Genomic DNA, 20,845 nt, shown 5'->3' on the forward strand with positions numbered 1-20,845 from the left:
GAAAGTGAAATTAAAGATGTATTAAATAAAAATAAAAGGTAAACAATGTATTTACTTAACAATTTTTAGCAAGAACATAACTTAGGAACAGGAATTTCCATACCAGAACTGGCCAACAAACAATTTACTCAATATCCTGTCTGGCAGTGGCCAATTTTGACGCTCTAAGAGGAAGGTGTAAAACCCTCCAGGATGCATATCAGCGGCACTCCCTCAATTTACACTGCAGGGAATTTGGCCTTTTATTGGCAAGACAAACTATGCAAGTATTTCCAAAGTTTAGAGGAGACAGAACACTCATGTCTCTCTCAAAAACAGACACAATACATCCACTAGCTGTCAAATAAAATAAGGCTTCACAGTGTGCTTGGGGGTTAATCCCATATATGCATTTGTCACTACTGTTTATTCCAATTTGGGCTCAGGCTGCTCTGTAGCTTGATGCTCTCTCTGCCATCTCTTTAAATTTCTTCCAGAGTCAGTCAGCCAGCTTGTTATAATAATTAATAATAATAGTGGTTACAGCAGGGGGCTGGGAGCCAGGACTCCTAGTTTCAGTTCCCAGCTCTAAGAGGGACTGTACAGACTGGAGGTGGCGAGGGTGGGGTGGGGGAGAACATCCATAGGAAACAAAAATTTCAAATTTTGAACATCCAACAAAAAAAAATGTTGTTCATTTTTGGGCTGTGGTCTCATTCTCTCAAGTTAATATGAAATTGCTGCAGAAATTGTCTAAAGGGATTTCTCTGCATTTTTGCTGTTTTGGAACATTGTACTAAAGTTTCTTCTGTTTAAGTGTTTTTAGTGTCTGACTCTCATTGGGCGTATATGTTTACTATCTTGTCCTTATAATATGCTTCTGCCACCACCAGTCTGGGAATGTGAGTCAGAACAAAAACTTTAAAATTCAAGTAAAATGTCTAACATTTAAATGATATTATAGATTGCATCCGTTTTGATATCTTGATCTGATCCATACGGAATAATGCTGGTCTTGTCTTCCACTACTACTATCTGCTATTGCTGATAAAGTGTTGACTGTGACTGTGCCCACAAATATGTTCTGTTCCTGGTCTCACTAGAAGCCAGAATATATGTATGTGAGTTTCTTTTGATTATCCTAAAGTAACTGTGGAAAACCCATGTTCTGCCACTGCAGGGCGATGACAGTGAGAACAGAATTTCTAATAAAAGCAGTCTCATAAGGCAGGTGGCCTCGTGGTTAAAACCTTTTTAAAAATATGCATGTACACTATCATTTCTAGTGAATTTGATGGTATTTAAATCTAATTTTAGAAGCAATATTTGAACAGGGCACTCTTCCTTTTCCTTCTCACTCACCACTTGTGTAAACTGGTCTAGCGGATTTCAATTTGTACACCACTATAAAGGGCCATCTTTCTTCTTTTTTTTTTGGTTTGTTTGTTTTTAATTGCTAGACCACTGTATGGAGTAAAGCATTGAATGGTTGTTGCTATAGCCTGGTTAATCTGGCATCCATATGTTTAATGGAAGCTTCAAGCATATGCATCTGATATTTTTTGTAACTTTGTCACAAAGACCCAGAAATGTTTATTCCTTCAAGTCTGCCATCCTTAAAGTTAAGTGTTCAGACAGAAGATTGCATTACATTGCTGTGAATCATAGCATAGCATTTTATAGCTTAGGCAATCCTCAACAATAAGATTATCTTCTAGAAAAGTAAGATAGAATTCAGTGTCAGTGCTAAGTCTTTCATTAAATGCAATGTCTCAAAAATGTGTCTCTCTTGATCTCCTTAAGAGTGCCCCTAACTTGGGCTACATCAGCTTCTGATTTAATTTTTGCAATATGTTCCAAATAGGTGAGAGAAATAACTTTTGATCATTGCCTTCAGTATTCTGTCCTCATTATAGTAAACTAGCATACATTGGGGAGACCTCAAAAATAGCTCTCAGTAACCAGTACATGCTTGAAGTTGCCATCATTCTTTGGGACTGTGAGCGGGTGCCCGGATGGGCCACACAGAGAATGCCATACTCAGGGCAGACTGCAAGAAATAGGGCAGACAGTCCCCAAAACTGGTTCTTTATTCTATCATTAGACTAATCAAGCCAGTAACAAAAGAAATTCTGCCGTATCACACTAGTTAACCAGAAGCCAAACAGTCCCCTTTAGGCATTCCAGCCCTTGGTGCCCATCTGGGCAAACAGGTCAAATATAGTGATAGGTTACTGAAAACCCTATTCACCATACTTAGAGTTCTACCAATCCCAAAGGATCAGACACTTACCCTCAGGTCAATATATATTTCAGATATTACTCAAATATCGCTCTGGACAGCCAATCCTTAGCAAACTAACTAAAGATTTATTAATAAAAGAAAAGAAGAGTTATTAAATGGTTACGGAATCATATACATACAAGTGATTTTCAGTGTTCATAGATCAGGATCATAGCAGTGATGTTGTATCTGCTGGCTTGTAACAGTCTCTCTGGAACCATCTCAAAAGGTCAGAATCCAAATGCTGCTTAGATGTAAAGTTTGATAGAGAGTCTTTCCATAAATTTTCCCAGGTATTCCAAATAACTACTTGGAAGATCTCAGTCCCACAGGTTAAACTTTCCCTGTTCAAAGTTCAGCAGACTAGAGATGAAAGGATCAGGCCCCAGGTTTCACTTTTATAGCTGAAGCAGGCTGTTAAGTGTTTTGAGCACAGCATGTGACTGAGGAGTCTTCTTTGTTGAGCACACACTGTCCCATCACTTTGAAGTTAACATTCTATTTATGCACACACAAGTAATAGAGTTACACTGATTAACATAAGGCAACTGCCGGTTATACCTTATATCATGGATAGAAAAGCCGAAGACAATATATGCAATATTGTTAATTTCATGCAGTGTCTCACATCTTTGATCTTAAGGTTGACTGAAAACAGTTGCATACATATGTAAAGGCAATTAAGACATGAAAAGTTTCAGAGTAACAGCCGTGTTAGTCTGTATTCGCAAAAAGAAAAGGAGTACTTGTGGCACCTTAGAGACTAACCAATTTATTTGAGCATGAGCTTTCGTAAAGCTCATGCTCAAATAAATTGGTTAGTCTCTAAGGTGCCACAAGTCCTCCTTTTCTTTTTGCGAAGATATGAAAAGGGATTAGTACCTACAAGCTAATTTAGTTACATTGTTAAACGTCTAATAGTATACAGGTAAACACAGACTAATACACTTCGCATTTACCCTTGGTTTCTATTACTACAAATGATTTGGTTAATGATTGCTGGTCTAGTACATCTCTTTGAAATTTTCATACATGTGAATTGTCCTGATACAATTGTAATGCCTCTTGTTCAATGGTTTGGGTCAGATACAGGTTAGCTGGGTTGCCAGTGTCACAGAGACTTAAATGACAGGTTTCAGAGTAGCAGCCGTGTTAGTCTGTATCCGCAAAAAGAAAAGGAGGACTTGTGGCACCTTAGAGACTAACAAATTTATTTGAGCATAAGCTTTAGTGAGCTACAGCTCACTTCATCGGATGCATTCAGTGGAAGTAAGCTGTAGCTCACCAAAGCTTATGCTCAAATAAATGTGTTAGTCTCCAAGGTGCCACAAGAGACTTAAATGTCTTTCAACACAAACTCAAATTTTTCAAGATAGGATTTTTTTACATAGAAGATCCAGAATATAAAGCACAGGTTGCTGCTTTGCATGGCATCAACCACAACAAGAGCATCTTGTCTAAACATGACCAGCACATTATATACAAATTTTGCTATCTAAATTCAAACTGAGGGCATGTCTATGTAGAAAATTATTCTAGAATAAAATAGGTTGTGAATTTAATCAGGAATACTATTACTATTAATACAGAATAACATCATCCAAATGGGGAATTAATTAGGAATAGTATTCCAGATTAAATATTTCAGAATAGCAATTCCCGTTCATTTCCCTGTTTACACAAGATCTAATAGGTTTTGATTTGATATTCACAACTCTCACAAAGCTATTATTCCCCACATGATAATACCAGGTTTCCCTGATTCTGTTTTTATTTCCAGATGGTACACCAGCAAAGAGAGTACAAGGTTTCCCATCTTCCACAAATCTGATGCATGCTGATTTAGCTCAGATACAAATTCATCACTGGATCCATCAGCAAGCACAGTAATACATCTAGCTTTCTGTATGCACTTCTGAGACACCTCCCTCAGAGACTTTGCCCATATAAAGTCTTCCTCATCATGAGTATTAGCGTAATTTGATACAAGATTAAAGTAGTTTTTGGCCTGCAAATGTAGAGCATTTCAAAATCGCAAAGACCTCTCTAGACTTAGAAAAGGGGTGCTTTTTCATTAAGTTGGCTTACAAACTCAACTGAAAACCCCACTTGCCATCAATGTAGACACAGTTTAAGTGGAGTTTCAAGCAAGTTAAGCTAGCTCAACTGAGCTAACTTTATTGCAACCTTCCACATTTTTTTTTTTAAAAACACTACTTTACACATAAGGCCAAAGGCCCGGTGTACTGAAGAGCAAAATGGATAGGTTTTCCCAATCATATTAGTTAAATCAAGTTAGTTTAACACAAGTGAAAAGCCCTCCAACGCCTATTAATGTGCAGGCTAATATGTTTTAATCCATCAGCTATAAAAGGTCCAGCTAACATGACTTCAAATGTGTTATCCTATGTGTTTTAACAAGGGCCAAGCTTTAATCACATTAAACTAACACAGTTGAAACACACACTCTTTTTTCCAATCAGGACAGGGCCTAAGACTGTAACTGCATTTAACAATTGTGACAGTTGTGCTATATATGTGACAAACTTTTGCATCTCCTCGTATTGCATTTTACAGAACAAACTAGTAACAGGAACTTTTCATGGATAAAAGGCCACATTTTCTTTTTTAGGACTTTTAAATCTCCGTTGGAGCATTCACGTACACATAGGGATCAATTCTAAAAGGTCTTACCCCTGCTTATAAGAGGACTCTTTCTCAGAAAGCTTCTGATGCTTTCTACAAATTACACAAAACACTTAATCTTCCTGACACAAAACCCATGGACAGTTTTTCATGAATTCTGGAATGGGTGTCTGTGTCTATGTTTCTCACCTTCCATATTCTTCTGAGCCATGTACTTTATACTTTCTTGACCAGGAACTTCAGTATTATCCCATGCTGATATAGGTTGATGGGTTGGTTTGAGGGGCGCGTGTGTGGGGGGGGGGGCGGGGGGGGAGTTAGCATATTAAACTGTCACTTGCCTATGTGGTAGAGAAAATCACCTTTGAACTAGCTGAAGATTTGTTTGCATGCTTTATTTACTTTCTTAAGATCAAATCAAACTGTCCTTCTGGTAGATTTGCCTGGATCTAAGAAAGGGTTCACAGACTACTATGGTCTGAGTGAAAAATATAATTTGCCCTTCTGGCAAAGAGAACTTAGAACAGCCTGAGTACAGCTGGAAACCCCAGACTCAATGTCCCTGTCGTCAAGTTACCACAAACGGCTGATCAAAGCGCTAGCAGACAATGCATTCAAACTGAGGTTCAGCCTCAGGCATTCCTCTCAGTGCACTTCTCCCTGGGTCTACACGCTTCTCTCAAAGCATTACTGGTACGGCTGACATCAGCTCGGACCAACCCTCTGACTGGCAGCTCAGTTACATTGTTCTGCTCATACCTCTTCTCCTTTCCCTCTACACCCGAAGCAGGTCTTTGCTTCAGTCCCATTCATCCCCTCCATCCACCCTCCCTTCTGACTGGCAGCCCAGTGCTGATCTGCTGATGACACCCAGCCTGTTCCTCCCCATTCATCCACCCACAGCAGGTGGGAAACCTGACACTGGCTTTATTAGCACAGGCTCATGGGGCAAGAGGATTTTCCCAGCCCGGTGTGATCTGTGGTTTGGAGCCAGGACCCCTGGGTTCTCTTGCAGACTCTGACTCACCGTGTGACCCTCCCGCTCTCTGTGCCTCAGCCTAGCCCCCACCTCCTCCGGGCAATGGGGGCGGGGTGGTGCTGCCCAGGATGGGGGTGGGGCTGAGGCACCGGCACCGAGGGGCGCTCGCTCGTCACCACACCAGCGAGCGACTCCACGTACTAACCTGACCAGGTCGGTCATGCAGGATCCCACCACCACCACCTCAGTCGGGCCAGCAGCGGCCATCGCCCGAGAGGCGCAGGGTCAGCGGCCGGGTCTCCGTCCTGTGAACTTTGACCCCCCCGCTGCCTGGGCAGCCGCTTCGGGAGCTTCGCTGGTTGCCAACGGGGGAGGGGGGGGTCCTTCGGCCAGCCCAGGGCTGCTCCCCTCAAATGCCTGATTGCCGAGCCCGCTCCATTGCCTCTCTCCTTCCCCGCCCTATGGGTCACCCCCTCCACTCTCTCCTCTCCTTCTCGGCTGCGGCCCCCGCTCCTGGGAGACGGGGACATTCATTCAGGCAGGTGCGGGGTCCCCTACAGTTACGTTGACACGCTCCCCCCACGCTCTCCCGGTAACTGCGAGCCGGGAGCGCGCACGCCTTCGGCAGGGGGCGCGCCCGTAGGCGAGAGGGGTGCCGGGGTAAGGCGCGTGCCCGCGGCCGATGCTAAGGCTTTTTCTACTGCCCCGTAGTGACTGGAGGTACCTGGAGATAGCGCTAGGGAGGGGCCAGAGGGAGCAGCGCCCCCAGCAGGCTGGGGTAGGGGTGGGGAACGGGGTAATTGGGTGGGTCTCCTGCCGGGTCTCTCTCGCCCTGGGGGGCGTGGCGTAGACATGGAGGGGGGTCTAGGGGAGGGGCTGCCCCATGCACCGTGACGGGCCCTGCTGTGGGTTATGCTCCCCCCATCCCCCACCCAACGTGGGTGCACGAGGGGTCCCAACATAGTGGGTGCCTCTCCCCACCGTTGGCACGAGGGATCCTGCTACAAGGCCTCTCCCCAGAGCGGTGGTGCGAGGAGTCCCACCCAGCGTGGAATAGGTTCACCACTGGACTGCAGTGGTTCCGAGCGTGGGGTGCACTGGTCTAATCTCAGGTGTGGCCTGTGGTGACAACAGGTCTCAATAGGCAACACACCAGCCTGATCCCAGCTGCTGCTGGTGGTGATGAGTCTCCATATTCAACACTTGAGCGTGAAGAGGTGCCTGGTCTTGTTGTTATGTGTATTGCAATGGCACCTAGGAGACCCAGACATTTACCAGAACCCCCCTGCGCTAGGTGCTGTACAAACACTGAGCGAAAAGATAGTCCCTGCCTCAAAGAGTTTACACTCTAATCTGCAGCCTTGCTCAAAGCAATTCTATTAGATTGCTGATTTGCCCCTTGTGTAAGTGACAGGTTCCAGCATCCATCCTAATAAGAAAACAGATTGCTGCTACAGTGCTCTATTAAAATAGGAGTCTGTGAAGCAACATCCTGATTCTAGTGGTTTTGTCTCGGATCAGGATGGAGCATTGAATGTTGAAGACTTGTTATCTCTACAGTCCCCACGCCTATGTTAAAGTTAAGGGCATCACCAACCTGCCAGTGCCCCATTTTATGTTTGTTAGTATCATCCTCAGGCTTTCAACAGATGCAACTCTTATTTAAGAAGCCCTGGTATAGTGTTTTCTCCTGCAGATCTTGTAAAAGAAAGGGGGGAGAGGTAACATAGTGGTCTGTACCATATTGCTTATCAGAAGACCCCATTGTGGGACAATGTAAACTTTAAAATGTGTGTTGTAAAAGATCCTTGGAATGAGGGACTTTACCACAAAGAGCAAAGGAAAGTTTGGTGGAAATTATAGAATCAGGGATTAGATGGAAAGGATCCTTTAAGTAATTTCAAATCCATTTTCTCTGCTAGTTTAGAATTGTTTCCTCCAGTATATTCTTTGCTGCTTTCATATGGATTAATTTATGTAATATCCATAATGGTGCCATCCAGGTTGAAGGGAAGGGCATAGCCTATATTCGGATCCCTCATGCTGCCTGATGCAGTTCCCACTCATAATTTTCTCAGATCTAGTGGGTCATTATTAAGAGTAAAAAAGCATATGTTAGTTTTACCTGTGTTACTAGTAACAGATTATTAAAACTGAAAGGACTAAAAGAAATCAATTTACTTTTCTTCATTTGTGCTTTTTGTTTTCTTTTTTCAAGTATTTTGTTTTAGGTAGTGATACTTGACTCATCATTTTTGCTCTCTGGTCACTTTCATTTCACTTTTGGTAAACTCAGTACTGTTGTGTTTTGTTTCCAGTACTGAGAAGAGGATTAAATTGGGGGAAAACATTTCTATGTGAATTAAAATTAAAAAATTCTGACGGATTGTAAACATAGTGTATTTTGTAAAACCTCTGTTTACTAAACTTGAATGTTATTTTTAAATTTAGTTGATAGTATCTCTTTAAGTGTTGTGTGAAATTGATAAAGAGAGCAATAATTCACTTATGTAGTGTAGAAGTAAATATGGGTCTAAAATAAATGATGTGCTGTACCACATAATCAGAGATGGATGAGGAGAATGAGTAGGCGCTGTTAGCCCTTTATTCTGACAATATCCTTGTGTTTTGTGAATCAAAGATAAAGGGCCTGATCCTGCAAGGTTCAGCTTCAAGTGACTGAAGATTATGTTGAATCAGAAAAAAGATCACCCAGATAATACAAAGTGAAAACTGAACTCACTTTCTTTTTTATGCAGAAAGGTGAAAGGGTCACCCCTCTCCCCCCCATTATACAGGAAATGGGTGAAAACTACTATCTTCCACAACACTTACATCTGGGTGTTCCTATGTGTCTTTCAAAGAGGCTATGGGGACGTAGTCCATGACAAGCCGTCCATGCTGAGCTGAACACAGTCACAGATATTTGTTGCTGTGCCTTCTGGAAATGCCATGAACAGTAGTATACTGGCAACCTTATGATTTTCAGTTGAGATAATTATGTAAGATAGACACTAATGTAATTGTCTCTTGGTTGCCATAAAGTGCTAGGCTTTTGCTTTAATAGAATGTTTTAAAAAGCTAATTTAGGCTCTGTTTCTTGAAGATTTATATTTTCATGTGAATTACTTTCATGAAAGCTAATTTTTTAAATCAGATGCTTAACACTGCTATCAATTACAGGGAGTTATCAATTTTGTAGGAATTAGCCATTAGTCGCCTGCTAATGCTTGGAATTGGGATTTCATTAAAATTGGTGAATGTTAAAACAAGAGAAAAACATCATATTGTGAAGGTTTTACTGCAGAGAACTAATTATTCTCTTTATGGAACACTTGATAATAGCCACAGTCCATACACAGCATTATTGTTGTCTTTGTCTTGTTCTCTGGAAGAAAGATATCATAGTAACAGCAGTTACAACGATCAGGAAGAGAAGGAAGAGAAGACAAGAGAAGGAAAAATAGCATAAATGAAAGTCGAGAGAAGGGTGAAATTTCAAATCCCCCAGATTTTAGGCTTATTCTGTGTGTATTTGGTTTCTGGAGATGATTTTGTATATGTGAACTCTACTGGGTTGTAGATAGAGGGTGTAGATATTGTCCAGAGTAACTGAAGGCTGTATTGCAGTAAGAAGGTAAATAGAGCATCAGTTGACCTTTTCAAACATATAAAAAGCTATGGTCTAGAATCAGAATACAGAATTTGGGTTCTAATCCCAGCTGTGCCAGTGACTCTGCATGATCTTGAGTAAATCATTCAAGGTTAAATTTTCAAAAGCACCTAAGTCCCACTGATTTTTAATTGAACCTAGGCACCCAAGTCACATAGGCACTTCTGAAAATTTTACCCTTATGTCTTTGCGCTTCAGTTTCCCCATCTTTAAAATGGGAATAGTGATACCTTTGTAAAAGTGCAATGAGATCTTTGGATGATAAGCATTATATTATTTGTTACTAATAAGTAAATCTGATATGTTCAGTAAAGTCTTTCCAAACAGGTATTTAGTGAAGAAATAGAATTGCAAAAGTGATGTCAGTTCTGGTTGTACCAGCCGTAGTAGTGAAATTAATCTATTTTCTGATGTTTTGGGCTCATTAGAAATTACATGTGAAGATATATCTAGGGGGCCAAATCCGATCCCATTGAAGTTACTAACAAAATTCTCATTGAATTCAGTGGGGCCAGGATTTGTCACTTATGGATTTTTAATTTGTAAGGGCTGTAAGCATTGCTATGTTTTTAGGAGTCAGACTGGTCCATTTCAGTTGATTTTGCTTACTCATAGGGATTGGATCTCTAGTAAAAGCAGAGGACCAGGAAAGGTTCCATTTTTTTGTTTAGATTCAATGAGTAGCCTTCCTGATCTGACCACTTGCCCATTATTATTGAGTTAGGAGGAGAGAACTGCCTTATTATACTGTGCTTATATCTCTTATAAACCTGTATGTACTTCAGTCTGTTTATAATTACGGAACATTCCTGAACGTTTGAGTTCATCGCTGTGTTAAAATAATAGTTACCTAACACATCAAATTTATTGCTTTTTTTAAAAAAAACCTTTGCTATCCCAGTCCTTCCTTTGAGTTACTTACATTGCATGGGAATTTGCACCAGGTAATTTCTTGATTTTTCCCATGCAGAGCTCCGTACAGCAGAAAAGAAGGACACGTTAAAATGTCTCCTGAAGTTGCCTTGAACAGAATTTCACCAGCACTCTCTCCTTTCATTTCCAATGTGGTCAGAAATGGAAAAGTAGGATTGGATGCTACTAACTGTCTAAGAATTACAGACCTGAAATCAGGGTAAGTATTTGAATAATGTATTTGAGAAGAAGGCCATATGTCTTTATTTAGAGTGCTGATTTTACTGTGTTAGTATGCATTTTAATTTATCTGGAGCAGAGAGATTAACTAGATTTCTTTTGTCCTGCACTACCATTCTCTAGTATTTGTGACTTTATCTGTTGTGCTATTGGCAATGGCTTTCTTTGTAAAACATTTTCATCTTGATAATATGATCCTTACGCAGTAAACCCAGAGCTGTGAAGAGTTTGTCATTTGCTTGCTTTCTCACTTTAACCTGGATATTGAATGCTCTAGGTTAAGATAAACTTGAATAGCCTTGCTTCTGGCAACGAATATGACATCTCCATGCTGTAAGGGAGGAGGAATAGCTCTTCCTTCCAGTCTAATTTCTCTCAAGAGGTCAGTAAGATACATTCATATGTGCCAATTATCAGCAGGGCCATCCATTTGTGTGGGGTTTACTAAATTACTAGATTCATATCTGTTTGTAATTTTTATTATTATGTGTACTTGGGAAACTCTAGAGGTGTACATGGCATTTTACTGAGATAGAAAAGATGCAATCTCTGCCCAAAGGAGTTTACAACCTAGGTTAAACATGACTTACACAACAGTTGACATTAGGCAAAGGGGAATGAGGGAAAGGTGTATGTTATACCAATAAAATAAAAACCAGCAGGATCTTATTAAAGGGAAAAAGGCAAAATACCACATTTATTGTGAATACAGAAAGAATCATAGTAAGCAGTTAGTTATAATATTCCATTCAATCTCATATTTATTCACACATTCATTCACACACACACGCACACACACAGGTTCTGCAAGGTTGTTATTATAGTAAGCAGTTAGTTATAGCTATAACATTCCATTCAATCTCATATTTATACACACACGCGCACGCGTTCTGCAAGGTTGTTATCATAGTTACCAGCCTTAGAGTTGCTCATGCCAAGCCACTGGCCAGGTGGCCTGGACATGAGGAGGGAGCAGGGCCTTGTCAGATGCTCATCTGATGCTCCTGGAAGTTGGTTTCCACAATCAGACCCCAAAGTTCTCACTTTCTAGAGTCCGTTTTTATAGGAATTTCTTCCTATGCCAGTCTATGGGAATTGCTTCATCATGCTGTTGCTGAATCAATCAGCAGATGGAACGTTTCTGACGGCTCCGTGCTGCCAGATGTTATCTTGTTCTTTGGTTCTCCCATTCTTGAGGCTGTTGGGTGGATTCCAGTCTGCCCTCCAGGGGTCCTCTGGTTATTTCCACTTGCGCCTTCTTCAGCCGATGGACACTGGATTCTTAGGCTGGCACCTCCCTGATCATTCAGTTATTATCCACACCAAGCATCCATCCACATACATCCTCTGTCTCTATTTTAATCACAATTGTTAATACAACAAAAGGGCGGGGAGTCTCTGGGTGCTGTTTCTGTTGTTACAGAGTATTGCTTTGAGTCTCTCTCTCTGTGAATTGCTTTGAGAACAGACTCTGTCTTAGAATATACTAACGCAATTAGCAGCTTGCAAGTTTCACTCATAGAGGGAGAGAAACAGTACCAAAAACCAAGAGACCTCTTAATTAGTAATACCCTGGAATTTAAACTATGAGGAATCAAACTCATTTGTGATTTTAATACAGAACTTCTTCAATATGATCCAACATGTACACAAAACACAAAACGGTTTATCTTGTTTTTGCAAGATACATTCTGTGTGCAGCATAATACTAAGATGTGTTTTTTCTGGCTGATTTTTTTTTTTAGATATTGTCTTTTTTCTAAAAAATATGCTTTTTTTCATTCTTCATTTCTCTAAATGTTCTTTTAGGTGAGTTTCTTCTTTTAGGTAGGATTTTTTATATTGTATAGTTATGCACAGTACCTAGTGTATATGCACAGGAATCTAGGACTTGAAAGAAGTAGCCCCAAAGAGAGGGCCTATGTCCCACTGCATGATGAATGAGTCTAGGTTGCCATATACAAGGTCTAGTATTTATGTCCTAATATTTTCTTGTTCCAGGGCCCAGCTGTGTCTTGATACTTGATATGGTTGTTCCTCATATTCAAACTTGTATGTGGGTTCTTGCTCAGACTGAATTGTATTAATTCAAGATTCTGTGTTTTACTTGAAAAATCTCTATTAGCCCTACTTTTTCCATGCTACCAGTTTTTTCCAAAACATCAGGATTTAATAGCTATTGCATTAGCTGTTTAGGGATGTTAATTACACCTAATAATTCCTCTTGCTTCTCAAGTATGTGAGCTGCAAATGTTTTTAATATACGTAAAGCTTGTGGGCTTTCAGCAAGGTTGCTGATTTTGTCATAGTTTACTTATGGGGTATAATAATATGTTATCAATAGAGCACTGTGGGAGTTTGCAAGGCACTTCAGAAATGTAGAACAAACAAATTCCTGGTGAGTTCTTTCCTTATGATCTAACAAGAGATATAATGGGATACAGTTACAAGTACAAAATGGCATGGAGGCATCTTGAGTGATGAGATGAAAGTTTGAAGATTTTGTAAAAGTAGAAGGATATGGAGGAGGAGAGGGAGAACACTCAGTGCCTAGAGGAAACGGGAGGCTGTTCCAAGTGTAGGTGGTGGCATGAACAAAAGGAGCCATTAGGAGGGAGGACTGGGCACGAATAGGAGGAAAAGGAAAGAAGAGCTGTAGATGGGGACAAGGACCCTGCTTTTGCACCCTCTGAAGTCAGTAACAAAATTTCCATTTTGTGATTTCACTGGTGCTGGATCAGGCCTAAAGTTAAAGCGAGTGTTGAAAATGAGGAAGAGGCATTTGAACCTGATGCTTGAATGTTTGGAAATGACTGACTGAACAGAAATTTTTGAAGTCTCTGTGCAGTAAACATTTCTAGTTTTCCTGTAAATGTTGTAATTTCAAAAATCAAAAGTTAAATTTAAAAAAAGAGAGATCATAACTTTGTGGGAATATGAACAAAGCTGTGGGAACATGATGTCTCTGCCAAAGCACTGCCATGGGTTTGTTTATTACAGGGCACGTAAGAATTTGTAATAATCATAAAAAACATTCTGCATAGATTGACAATATTAAAAGAACATCAAAACATGCAACCGAAAATAAAAGTTCTGTGACCCTAACATTTTGACAAGTGGCCATTTCAGTAACTGTGAGTATAGTTAATATAAGTTTGCAGGCACCTCTTCCACGGTGTTTCAGGGATCTGCTTGGGTAGTCGGATGTTTATCTAAAATCTGTGGATTGCACATGACCAAAATGTGAATGAATTCTTATCTTTTTACTAGCCATCCAGTTCTTATGTTATAGGTTTTTATAAATTAGGGTTAACAATGTTCTGCATTAGGTCACAGTGGTAGAGTTTTGAATACTTGTAGCATTTACAAGACATTGCATATTTTTATTGCAAGTTATGGGATAGTTGTAAAACTAATTGAGATTTTCATCAGCATTTTGGAACTGTGGGTTCCTCCTTCCATGCAAGTCAGTGGAAAAATTCCCATTGACTTGAAAGGCGCTGGATCAAGCTCTAAGTTTCTATCATATCATTTCAATCAATTTTGAGTTTTAAATGATCAACAAGATTAAAAAGTGTTTTTAATCATTGTGCTATTTTGAAGTCAAACCATGTGCTAGATGTTTTCAGTAACGAACATATTTACCATTTACTTTTCCAAATTTACTGTCTAGGTTTGTGGTAGAGTTAAGGTTTCTCCATGTTTTGCAAACTTAATAGAAAATATCATAGAATCTCAGGTCTGGAAGGGACCAGGAGGTCATCTAGTCCAACCCCCTGCTCAAAGCAGGACCAATCCCCCATTTTGCCACAGATCCCTAAATGGCCCCCTCAAGGATTGAACTCACAATGCTGGGTTTAACAAGCCAATGCTCAAACCACTGAGCTATCCCTCCCCCCCCGAAGAACTGATGTGCAGCTAAGCAATATGATTCAGCAGATAAAATGGTAATGGTATGTTAATTCGTGCTGCTTGGGAGTGTGGGAGGAGAGTGTCATGGTAAGGAAATCCCTCATTTTTTTCTGCAGTCCTTGTATGTATATGTGTTTTTATAATAATTTCTTGCAGTTGCATAATGCAAAGTGTGTTACAAATGTAGAGACATACAATCTTTAGCATGAGCCTAATACTTTTACTTATGTGAGTAGGGCCTTCAGGAATCAGCCCTATAGGGACCACTTTGTTGAAATGCAGACATCTTTGGAGTGGATTGTGGCAATTATTTAGCAGTGCTCAGAAACACTGCATAACAAGAAGAGAGAAATAATATTGTATTCCAAAAGAAAAAGCAGGAAGAATTTAGGTAGGAAGTGTATTCTTACCCAAATCAGAATTTTGTACTCTCATCCTTGTCCTTGTGAAAAGTGCCATGGACTCCTCAGTGAACAAAAATAGGCTGTTGAAAGTGACATACTGTAACACATCTGAAAGATGTCACTTTCAACAGCATCAGTTATGGTGTTAAAAAGACACTATCAGGCATCTCTAGAGTATTAATAAAAGCCCTACTCTTCAAAAAGTGTTTGAATGAATCAACACACTTCACACTTCGATGGATTATCAGTTCGATACTGACCCGGACCAGAGTGCCTCCTGGTATATCAACATCACATCCTGCAGCACTGAATTCTTTGGAGGTCTTTCTTCCATGTGCTGACGACTTCCTAACCTTGCTGTGTTTTAAAATCTAACGACAGAACAATGAGGTGTGGCTGAAGGCATTTTTCATTGAGTTCAATATTTAAGTAGAGCAGAGAATGTGAATGGGGAAAGTCACTTATCAACCAGATTGATGTACAAATGGAATGGTCTTCCATATGAAAGCCTCTCTTTAGAGCCTTATGTGTTGCTGGGATGCAGTTATTTAAGAGGCTGCTGTCTTTCCTCTCTCATATTACAACAGTTGAGGTCTTTGACCTCAAGCATTTGTGTTTCTGAGGTTGATGGAAGGACATTCTCAGTAGAGAGTCTTTGCCTGTGGAACCTGTTTTCCTTGACTGTACATCAGAGTCCAAGGTTGGTGAGCTTCAGATCATACTACAAGGCTTTTTTATTTAGTCAATATTTTTATTATTGTATTTGTTTTGGTTAGTTAGAAGTCTTGGGCCAGGCAGAGTTTTAAGAGCAGAACTATTTGGACTAGGTTTGAGTTCTTGTATAATTTTCTTCTAGGTGCTACATAATCATATCAATAAAATATGGATGCTATACATATACAGTCTATTTTGTGTTTCCTGCGATGAGATTCAATGGAAAATTCTCCTTTTGTAATCCCTTGATAGTAATCAGTTTTGGTATTTTGATGTTTCCACTTGGCAAATCTCTCATTGATCCCTGGATCTCTGACATCAGGCTTTCTTTACAATCATTTAAATTCCTAAATAAGAATGTATATACGGCAGTGGTAAAAAATAATGATGTACTTTCTGGGGCAGATGCTGGCAACATGCAAGTTCCATACAGAGCTTTAGTAGGATGTTCATGAATTTATTGCCCTGATTCCTGACCGACAGTGTTACTTTATTTTCTGTGTTTAGCAAACAGACTGCGATGTGTTTTGGCAATTCCTTTTTCATATGAGCATTTCCCTTTTTAATGTAAAGGCACATTTACATTTTAAAGTTTTTCAGTATATCATTTTCGAATGTACTGTGAAATATTGAAATAAGGACTCCCTTATTGCAATAGTGTTTCCCTTAACGCTTTAATCTCCTGGCATTGTATGAGTTGAAGTGAGAGGTTCTGCTTCAAGTACTGGAGAAAAATTGCATTTCATCGTTCACAATAATTTTTTTAACATGTATTTGATTAGTTTAGGATAAAGTCTGACAGGCCTGATAGCTTTTGTTGATGGACAGATACTATTATGAAAAATTGCTTGGGGTTTCAGTCCCATGGGGGGTGGTGAGCTGGCACTCGCAGCTTCAGCCCCGTCAGGGGGGCATGGAGGCTCAGGGTTTCATCCCATAGCGGGGTGAGCTGGAGCTCGAGGCTTCAGCACTGCCGAGGAGGGGGCACTGATGATTGGGACTTCAGCCCTACAGGAGACAGCGAGGCAGTGCTCATGGCTTCAGCCCTGCAGCAGGAGGCGAGCTGGTGCTGGGGCTTCAGCCCTGCAGGTGGCGCCTAGGCTCTGACTTCAGCTGCACATGCTTATTTTAACAGGAAATTGCATCACTGTGGTGCAGTGCAGACTTCCTGTGCTATGATCTCCTTGCAAGCTGCACACTACAGGCTGTGTGTACTGTTCATAAGTCGCATTTGAATAGTTTTAGATTTAAGTGTTAACCCTATGCTAATTTCGTGGATGACAATGACATCCTCAAACTGTAAGAAACGCAAGTATGAAGAAGAAAACTGAAGTTTTCAGCCAGAATGGGAGGAAGATTTTGCATTCACTAATAAAGGTGGCAAACCCCTGTGCCTAATTTGCAATGCGTCACTCTCTCACTATAAAGCAAGCAACTTGAAACATCACTATGAAACGACTCACAATGACTTTTCGTCTAAGTACCATCCTGGATCAGAATTAAGGAAAAACAAGCTAATCACATAAAATTATGCCTCAACAGACACCACTTTCTGCATTCAGTAAGGAAGCTGACATAATGACTGAAGCTAGTTTTGTTATGGCATGGAATATCGCTTGTGCTAAACATCCATATTGTGATGGAGAATTTGTTAAGAAGAATATTGCAGAAGTGGTTGCAGTTTTAGATCCGAGTAACACGAAACTTCAATGACTAATACAGCAAATTCAAATTTCGCCCCACACTACAGAGAGGCGGATCTCCTAGATCAATGCCGATATTGCAAGCAACCAGCAAAATGATTTAAAGAATTCTCTAGCATTCAGCCTAGCTGTCGTTGAGTCCACAGATATTCAAGATAAACCACAACTAGCGATATTTGTTCGTTATGTTTCCACGGATGTAATTGTGAAAGAATAAATGTTGGACTTGCTGCTAAAAGAAACAACCCACGGTGTTGACATAAAGAATGCACTTGACAAAGCATTGACAAATGCTGATGTACTGTGGGGAAAAAAAGTAGGCTTTATTGGACTCTTGAAAAGTGATCCCAAATTTCTGGAGTTTCTCCCTGTTCATTGCATCATCCATTGTGAACATGTCATAAGCAGATACTTCAAGTATAAAAATGTTACAAAAATAGTCCTAGAAACTGTCAATTTCATCCGCTCGAATGGGAAGATTTATCGACAGTTCAAAAATGTAATTGAAAGGCTGAATCTTGAAGACAAACCTAACAATGTCTCTTTCTACTGTATTGTGAGGTGGTTATCAACCAGCAATGTCTTAAATAGGTTTGTGGAACTGTTGGAACCTATCAGTGCTTGCCTTGAAGAAAAGGAAAAGTCCTATCCACAACTGAAAGATGACCAATGGATGCAGGATCTGATGTTTTTCACTGATATTATGCAGCAACTGAAAACTCTCAACTTGGCACTCCCAGGGAAGGATAAGATTATTTCTGACCTTACTCAGACAGTCTTCGGTTTCCAAAACAAATTAAAGCTTTTGCAAAGACACATAGTGTCAAGAGACTGCCACCACTTTCCCCATCTCAAGAGTAGGGTAAACACATTCCCTGAAATCAAAGAAGAAGATCACAAAGTCGAGGAACACAGAGGTAAATTACAAGGAATGTTTAATGACTTTCAGGCCAGGTTTGAAGACTTGCAGAAGCTGAGATTCTGCTTTACCTTTCTTGTAAACCCTTTCATGGTTGATGTGATCAATGATGGCTGTCTGATTCCCAAAACTGTGGTTACAGAAACATCTACTGTAGAGAAGGAGCTATTGGAACTCCACGAAAACCAGGCTCTAAAGATGATGCATAAATCACAGTCTACAATTGAATTCTGGAAGCAAGTTCCAGGAACGAAGTATCCTCAACTCAAGAAGACTAGTGTGCGACTCATTTCAGTTATTGGCACAACATACTGTTGTGAATTGCTGTGCTCTTTGATGAAGTTTGTAAAATCAAAACATTGTGCAGTCCTTACAAATCAACATCTGACCGAGCTCCTCCTTACCACCTTGACAACGTATCAACCAGTTTTCCATAGACTTACAACCAGGATGGAGACCCACAACGCCCTTAGCTCTAGCAGTAATTAGCAGTGTTACAGTAATATTTAATATTTTAAAAAATGCATGTATAAAGGTTGCCCATGTCTTGCGGCTCTTGAACTTCTGAAGATTATCGTATGTGGCCCAGAGGGACAGGAAGTTTGGCCATTCCTGTAGAATGTATATATGTGATGCAAGTAATAACTTTGAAAGAAAAAAGAGCATTTGTTTGCCTGCCTAAATGGGGCAGCATTTGTTTGCCTGCCTAAATGGGGTGAGTAGATAAAGAGATAAGTATTTATAAGATTTAAAAAGAAAATTAGAACATTGAAATGAATTACGGTTAGTAACTGCCATGGCTGTGTTAGCCTGGGGTCTGTGGTTTAACAGCTTCATGAAAGACCACTTACTTCTCTCTTTCTCAATTCAACTTAAACTTTGTCTTGTATGTTTTTATGTTAATATCTTTAGTTTGGTAAAGTCAGAGACTTCCTCCTGTCTGACCTCACAAACGCTGAATATTGTTTCAGCCAGGTGTACACTTCAATAACAATGGGGGGAAGCTATTTGTGAGGTGCCTGATGTAGTCTGGTTGAAGAAATTTTGACATGATATAGCACTAAATCTATCTGCTAAATCAAGGGTGGACAAACTTTTTGGCCCAAGGGCCACATGTGGGTTGTGAAACTGTATGAAGGGCTGGGTAGGGAAGACTGTGCCTCCCCAAACAGCCTGGCCCCCTCCCCCATCTGCCCTCTCCCACTTCCTGCCCCCTGACTGCCCCCCGTCAGAATCCCTGATCCATCCAACACCCCCTGCTCCTTGTCCCCTCACCGTCCCCTCCCGGGATCTCCCGCCCCTAACTGCCCCCACCCCCAGAAACCCAACCCCTATCCACCCCCCCAGCTCCTGACCGGCCCCTCGGTACTCCCACACCTATCAAACTGGCCCATGTCCCCTGACTACCCCCTGGGACCTCCTGCCCCTTATCCAACCCTCCCGCTTCCCGCCCCCTTACAATGTCTCCCAGAGTGGCAGGACTGGCTTATTGGAAAGCCTGGGAGGTGGGTGGGCACAAGCCACGCTGCTCACATGGCGGCGTGGCTGTGGGGGTGGGGGACAGCAGGGGAGGGGCCAGGGGGAGCTCAAGGGCCGGTCAGGACGGTGGGCTGTAGTTTTCCCTCCTCTGTGCTAAATGTACTTCTTCCTGATTGTTATAGGGAGAAGGCTTTTTATTTATTTTAGTTGTCCATACCTGGTTGACCCATTCAACCTTTTTTGAAAACCAGACTTTTTATTAATGTACTAGAGATTTCTGCTGGGAGCTTCCTATTGTCAAAACTGCCCTCCTTTTTCTCTTCATAGGGCAGCACTGTGCAGAAAAAGCTCCTGTCATAAAAGGCTTCCTTTCTGTGCAAAGGTGGCTGTTAAGGATGCTATGAAAACCATAGTAGTCAAAAGCCTGGTGCAACTAAATATCTGATATGGACAAGTGATATTCAATTACTTATTTTAACAAATGCAATTAAATATTTGCTGTACAAGTTCCGGACCTGGTCAGTGCCCCAAAGATTTTTAACTGATTGGTATATCTGACCAGAGACAGAAAAAGAAAGCTGTTCTTCTGCCCCAATTTCCTTGTAAACAGCACTGGGTGGAGAAGAAATGGATTTACGTAGAAGGACAGCTGTTTTGCTAAATTCCTCATCTAGCTCTTGTCAGCCCATCATATTCCATGATGCATGTGGCTAAATTATGTGTTTTCCTGCAACTCAGATATGGGATTAAATGGCCGTTTTGTGGTGTTTTACAATGGAACAGAGGCAAGGGAGGCTGGCTTTTATTTTCAGTCTCAGATCAGACAGATTAGTCAATAGCTGCATTTTGGAGTTTTAAGTGCAGGTGAGATGAGATCAGCAGTTTGACCCTGAAGGGCTGACATTCATGTGCATGAACTGGATTCGTAAGCAGGTGGAATCTTAAGTACGGTTAGAGAGGTTATTTTATCTCTGTATTTGGCTGTGGTGTGAACGCTGCTA

The 20,845-nt window shown here is 40.8% G+C and overlaps 2 protein-coding genes across 5 annotated transcripts in view; one reads left to right on the forward strand and one right to left on the reverse strand.

Moving 5' to 3' along the window:
• Window positions 1–6,299, reverse strand: part of RBKS (ribokinase) — a 114,158-nt gene extending 107,859 nt beyond the window's left edge. For all 3 annotated transcript variants that reach the window (XM_077813626.1, XM_077813624.1, XM_077813625.1), the window contains exon 1: window positions 6,094–6,299. In XM_077813626.1, coding sequence (XP_077669752.1) covers window positions 6,094–6,155 — 62 coding nt within the window. In that variant the 5' untranslated portion in view covers window positions 6,156–6,299. The remainder of the gene's footprint in view (window positions 1–6,093) is intronic.
• Window positions 6,300–6,484: 185 nt separating this feature from the next.
• Window positions 6,485–20,845, forward strand: part of BABAM2 (BRISC and BRCA1 A complex member 2) — a 308,321-nt gene continuing 293,960 nt past the window's right edge. The window contains exons 1-2 of one of the 2 annotated variants that reach the window (XM_077813632.1): window positions 6,485–6,548; window positions 10,532–10,693. In XM_077813632.1, coding sequence (XP_077669758.1) covers window positions 10,566–10,693 — 128 coding nt within the window. In that variant the 5' untranslated portion in view covers window positions 6,485–6,548; window positions 10,532–10,565. Of the gene's footprint in view, window positions 6,609–10,531; window positions 10,694–20,845 lie in introns of both variants that reach the window. The other variant, XM_077813631.1, reaches the window with a different exon arrangement.

Source organism: Eretmochelys imbricata, chromosome 3 (genome assembly GCF_965152235.1).
Source record: "Eretmochelys imbricata isolate rEreImb1 chromosome 3, rEreImb1.hap1, whole genome shotgun sequence".
In the NCBI taxonomy this organism is placed as follows: Eukaryota; Metazoa; Chordata; order Testudines; family Cheloniidae; genus Eretmochelys; species Eretmochelys imbricata.